Below are 5,420 nucleotides of genomic sequence, written 5' to 3'. Positions count from 1 at the left end.
TTTCAATTGATACTCATATTAAAGATAAAAATTAACACAAAGATTACGTCATTGTGTCTTTCGTGCGTCATTGTGTCTTCGAGAATCTGTCTTTATACTTATCTTTTGTGCTCTAGTTATTGTGTTAAATACTCACTTAATTTGAGAAAAATAGTATTATGTTGTTTGTGTATTACGTTCAAGGCATTGTGTAATATATAGATTCCATTTTGTTTTACATTTCAGGTCATTGTATTATATGTATTTACCATTGTGTCTTACGTTTCAGGCCATTGTGTTATATTATTTACCATTGTGTCTTATGTTTCTGGCCATTGTGTTATATGTATTTACCATTGTGTCTTACGTTTCAGGCCATTGTGTTATATGTATTTACCATTGTGTCTTACGTTTCAGGCCATTGTGTTGTTACATGTATTCATTATTGTGTTTTACGTTTCAGGTTATTGTGTAATATGCATTCATCATTGTGTTTTATGTATTAAATAATTTGTTGGTATTTTTCATTATATATATATACATATATATACTATTACACAACGGTGTTATTAGTATTTAAAAAAACCACAATGATTAGATGAAAGACACAATGGCGAAAAAACACAATAACAAACAGAAAGACACAATGACGAAAAAAACACAATGGTACGCAAAAAGACACAATGACGTAAATTACTTTTTATTATTATATAACAACATTATACTCATATTAAAGGTAAAAAATCGTTTGTTATTATGGTGAATTTTATTTTTTAAAAAAATATCATATGAAAAAGTTATAGACGTTTAAAAATGATAGAGGAATCAACATGTAACTTGCATGTGGAGAGAGAAAATATGTAATATTACTTTTATACCCTTTTTCTTTTGGTTTATATTTGACACATATCAATTAACTATTACATCTCATCCTTCTCATGTAGAATAACTAGACCCACAAACAAAGTTACATAATTTTCCCATGGGTCGATGAATAATAATAATATTGACTAATTTACCAATAATAATAATAATATTGACCAATAATAATAATAACGTGGGAAAAGGAGGCAAACGTCAAAACCGTAGTCTTCAGTTCAAATAGACGACGATACGATAAGCCATTAAACTGCTCACTCCGATTCATTTGCGTGAACCCTAATTTCTTCTAACTTAACAATCTCAATGCCTAGAGTGTATCCAGCTTCACAACTTCCCGATCACAAAGCAACTTCTCATGGCACTGCTGCTGTTAACCGTGGCGGTTGTAATGCACGTTCCGGTGGTGCCGGTGGACGGTGTTGTTTCCGGTGCGGCGATCCTTCTCATTTTATTCGTCACTGTCCTTTAAATCGGAGGTCAGCTTTAACCATCTCTATACATTACTGTGTAATTAATTACATCTGTTTGTTTAAGTTAAAGAAATGTAGGTTATATTAAAATCATTCTAATATATATGTTTAAAATTTGGTCCTAATTAACCAATTGCTGCTATATATGTGTCAGGGGAAATCAAGCTTCTCCCAATGTTCCACTAAAATTAGCTGATTTCTTTGAATTTACCGCCGGCACAAACAAGGATAAAACGAAATCGTCAAATGAAACATCAACAAATTCAGAACCGGTTAAACCTCATTCTAACGAGCCACCTTTAAAGAGTGTTGATGATGAAAGTCTTTTACTAGCAAAACTACAACAAAAAGAGAAGGAGCTACAACTGCGTGGCGAAGAAATTGACAGTTTGAACACCAGGTTGAACTTATGTCAAACCAAGAACTTGGAAGTGATTCTAAACATGAAAACGCTTCAAGACGAGTTAGAAAAAAAGTAGAAAAGAGGTATCGCATTTGAGAGATAAGCATGAGGTGGCATGCGTTGGATAATGAGTATGCAGAAAAAGAAGGCGAGTTGAATGAGAGAATAAAAGATCTTCAAGAAGCAAATGAGACTGCACTTTCTGATATGTTGAGTATGGCATTAGAGGCAAAACAATGGAGAAAAACAGCAAAAGCTTTAGCTTCTGTTTTGGTTACAGGTGTGGATATATGTTCCAAAACGCCAGAACTAGAATATCTTATATCCTATTACAGCAATCGTGCTGCTAAAAGGATGTCAGTTGGGAAGATTAGGAAAGCTTTAGATGACTGCAAAATGGCCACTCAGTTAGATCCTGGCTTTCTTAAACCCTGTTTAACAGCTGGCAAGTAAGATAGATATTGATTTATCTTTTGTGCTTACATAGGTTTAAATAGTTTTACTTATGGTTTGTGTTTTTTAGCTGCCATTTGGCTCTTGGAGATATTGATGGTGCAATGCACAATTACAAAAAGTGTTTGGAATCTGGAGCGGTTTGCTTAGATAGAAGGCTTGCTATTGAGGCATCTGATGGTCTACAGAACGCTGAGGTATTTTATCAACAATATACCAATTTTTAACTTATTTGCTTCTGATTTTCTGGTCTTATGCCTGGCAGAAAGTAGTTACTTATATCAACAAGTTGACTGAGCATTTGCAACATAAAACTGTTGAGTCAGCAACTACTGCTTTGGAGGTTGTTAAGGAGGCCTTGTCAATAAGCCGCTATTCAGAGAAACTACTTGAAATGAAAGGGAGGCTCTCTTAATGGTATTTACTTTCTCAATTTAATCAGGTTACGGCACTCTAAGATATTGTAACATCATAGGTTTTATTATATGTGTAATGTAACAGCTACATAAGTATGAAGAGGTGATTCAAATGTGTGAGCAAACACTTACTTTTGCTGAAAAGAATTGTGTCATCGTTGATGACAGTAATTACACGTCAGACGAGAATCAAATCCGACCATTGAAGCTTTGGAGATGGAACTTAATGTCTTGGTCGTACTTTTATTTGGCTAAGTTTGACTTGGCCCTTGCCACCCTTGAAAAATATGAGCAATTAGCACTTCCTGAAACCAAGTAATAATCATCCTAATACACATAAATGTTATTAGAAAATAATGAAGTTTGATTTATCTTTTTGTATTTTTTTTGTCTCACGTTGCAGAACTAACGGACCATCATTTCCTTCATCTGCCACTATCAGTGAACTTCTTCGTTGTAAGGTGTGAAAGTATCCGACTTTGTTGACTTTCAGTTGACTTGGGATTTTTCATGTGACATACATGTTATACAATGCTTCAGAATGCAGGAAATGCAGCTTTTAAAGGCGGGAAATATAGAGAAGCAGTGAAACATTACAGTGATGCCATAATGCGAAGTATAGAATCAAAGTTTTTCACTGCTATCTGTTTATGCAATCGTGCAGCTGCTCTTCAAGCTTTGGATGAAGTCACTGATGCCATTGCAGATTGCAATCTTGCAATAGCTCTTGATGGAGATTACATAAAGGTTTGCATTTAGAAAACCGTCTTCATGCTTTTCTATTTTTTTTATAGATTATAAGCATTATTATGGGTTTCTGGATGCAGGCAATTTCTAGGAGAGCAAAATTACATGAGAAAATTAGAGACTATGAGCATGCAGCCATTGATTTTAAGAGATTAATCACCCTTCTTGAAAAGAAAGGTAAGAGGAAATGCAAGGATGATTTAACAGTAGCTCGTGGACATCTTTCTTCTGTGAACAAAAACAAGAAACAAGGAATGGCCATGGATCTCTACCTCATCTTGTATGTTTTTTCTATATTAATTAGTTTGCTAAAACTTATTTTACGGTTGTATTCTCATCTGCTATGCGATGATAGGGGACTAAAAGGGTCAGAATCTGGTTCAGAAATTAAAAAGGCATACCATAAAGCTGCTCTTAGACATCATCCAGACAAGGTCCTATTAATTTTTTTTTTTCATGATTCATTGTTATCTAATGGTTCTCATTTGAACTCACTCTCACCAACTTATTATCTGTACACTCAGATAGGCAAGTTTCTATCACGAAGTGAGAGTGGATTAGATGGTCATGTTTGGAAAGAGATTTTCACAAGCATCCATAAGGACGCAAACATGCTTTTTAAGATAATCGGGGAGGCATATGCTGTATTATCTGATACCAACAAGGTTTGTTTAGGATTTTTTCATTTCATTAATATCTCTTTAAACTATTTGTGGTCTAATAGTGGCATTTTTCATACAGAGGTTTAATTATAACCTTCAAGACTCTATGCGTGATGACTTTGGGTGGAGCGATGATGAGTAGATGGTGCTGGGCTGCTCGTTGGAAAAAGGAACACCCCGAGGGGTTGAACTAACATGCTTATGGAAACTTTTGTGAATACAGATGAAATCGGTTTTCTTGTTTTGTGCCTTTTTTTTCCAAAGGTGGGAACACTGGCAGATAGTTGTGTATATTATGGGTTTTAGTTATACTCAGGCGTCAAGACATAACCAATTTGCACGTCTAATAACCAATTTATGTATATGTAATACATCTAAGAGATCTTGGATTGAGAAGGCGAAAATGGGTCGGATATTACACCATCGGGTAATAACTAACAAGTAAACATGCTCTGCTGATTCTAGACATTTATTACACAATCGACACCACCCTGAGTTGATCAATACTTTTCTTTGAGCAAGAACATCAATCATTGTAATACGATAGAGGTGCAAAAAACCCGGTTCTGGACCTGACCTGGCATATCAGACCCGGAACCGGACCCGACCCAACTTGAACCGCCGGGTATAAATCTGTTCCAGTTCCTCATACAAAATGAACAGGAAAAGTTCCATATTTATCCGGAAAACTGATAAAATTCAGCCAAAACTGAAACTCGAATCTACCCAAAACCCGACCCGACCCGGTTGTTGACCAAAACCGGACCTGGTTGTGAACCTCGGAATATGACCCATCTCAGCTCTCTATGAGAAAATTTTTACTACACCCACTTACACCAAGACATATCAAAGTTACTTAGATCCCTACCCTACCCTGATTAGTGGATAATATTATTAGAGATTTAACAATGAAAATGGCATTAGAATCTCCAAGCCATACCCACTTATATATATATATATATTTATTTATTCTCATTAGTTACAATTTGGCTATAAGGCTGAATCATAAAGTTTCATTTCTTCCGCTAGAGTGACACTTTATACCATGACCAACTTAGCTCAACACCCACGGTATCATATCCTCTTAACACGCATAAATTATTTTTTCTAGTACAAGGAATAGACATGGTCGTAATTTGGATGTGAGTACCTATAAAGACTCTTCTTCAAAAACTTAGCTGTTCTGCCTTCGTATCTCTGCAACCATTTAGCAAGTAGGCTAATATTTGTCCTAGTCAAGCATCTCAAACCGTGGCCCCGTTTAACTCTAGAAGCCTTGATCTTCACCCATCTAACCCAATAAATTATTTTTTCTTGCTTTTTAGCTGCCACATATAAAAGTTTTGCCTTAATTTTCCAAAGCTTCAAGTACTCGAGTTAAGGATTTATATAGACAAAAACGTGAGGC

At 35.3% G+C, this 5,420-nt stretch overlaps 1 protein-coding gene across 1 annotated transcript; it reads left to right on the top strand.

Annotated features, from left to right (window-relative positions):
- Positions 1-1,839: 1,839 nt before the first annotated feature.
- On the top strand, positions 1,840-4,154 carry LOC143566816 (uncharacterized). The gene is made up of 10 exons (XM_077053409.1): positions 1,840-2,183; positions 2,258-2,384; positions 2,453-2,530; positions 2,689-2,918; positions 3,007-3,064; positions 3,144-3,350; positions 3,431-3,630; positions 3,706-3,784; positions 3,875-4,015; positions 4,092-4,154. Exons 1-10 carry the CDS (start codon positions 1,840-1,842, stop codon positions 4,152-4,154), a joined length of 1,527 nt encoding a protein of 508 aa, XP_076909524.1.
- Positions 4,155-5,420: the final 1,266 nt, after the last annotated feature.

This window comes from Bidens hawaiensis, unplaced genomic scaffold, assembly GCF_021521415.1.
Source record: "Bidens hawaiensis isolate Kalapana, Puna unplaced genomic scaffold, B.hawaiensis_p1.1 tig00023052_1, whole genome shotgun sequence".
NCBI lineage: Eukaryota > Viridiplantae > Streptophyta > Magnoliopsida > Asterales > Asteraceae > Bidens > Bidens hawaiensis.
Note: the sequence above shows the minus strand (reverse complement) of the source record. Positions and strands in the feature narration are given on the sequence as shown.

What these genes read in the sequence shown, in the direction of transcription:
- LOC143566816 (XM_077053409.1), top strand. Translation starts at nt 1,840, where the DNA reads ATGAGGTGGCATGCGTTGGATAATGAGTATGCAGAAAAAGAAGGCGAG. An exon ending in TTAGACATCATCCAGACAAG is followed by an intron (nt 3,785 to 3,874) that starts GTCCTATTAATT and finishes CTGTACACTCAG; the next exon opens with ATAGGCAAGTTTCTATCACG. An exon ending in TATTATCTGATACCAACAAG is followed by an intron (nt 4,016 to 4,091) that starts GTTTGTTTAGGA and finishes TTTTTCATACAG; the next exon opens with AGGTTTAATTATAACCTTCA.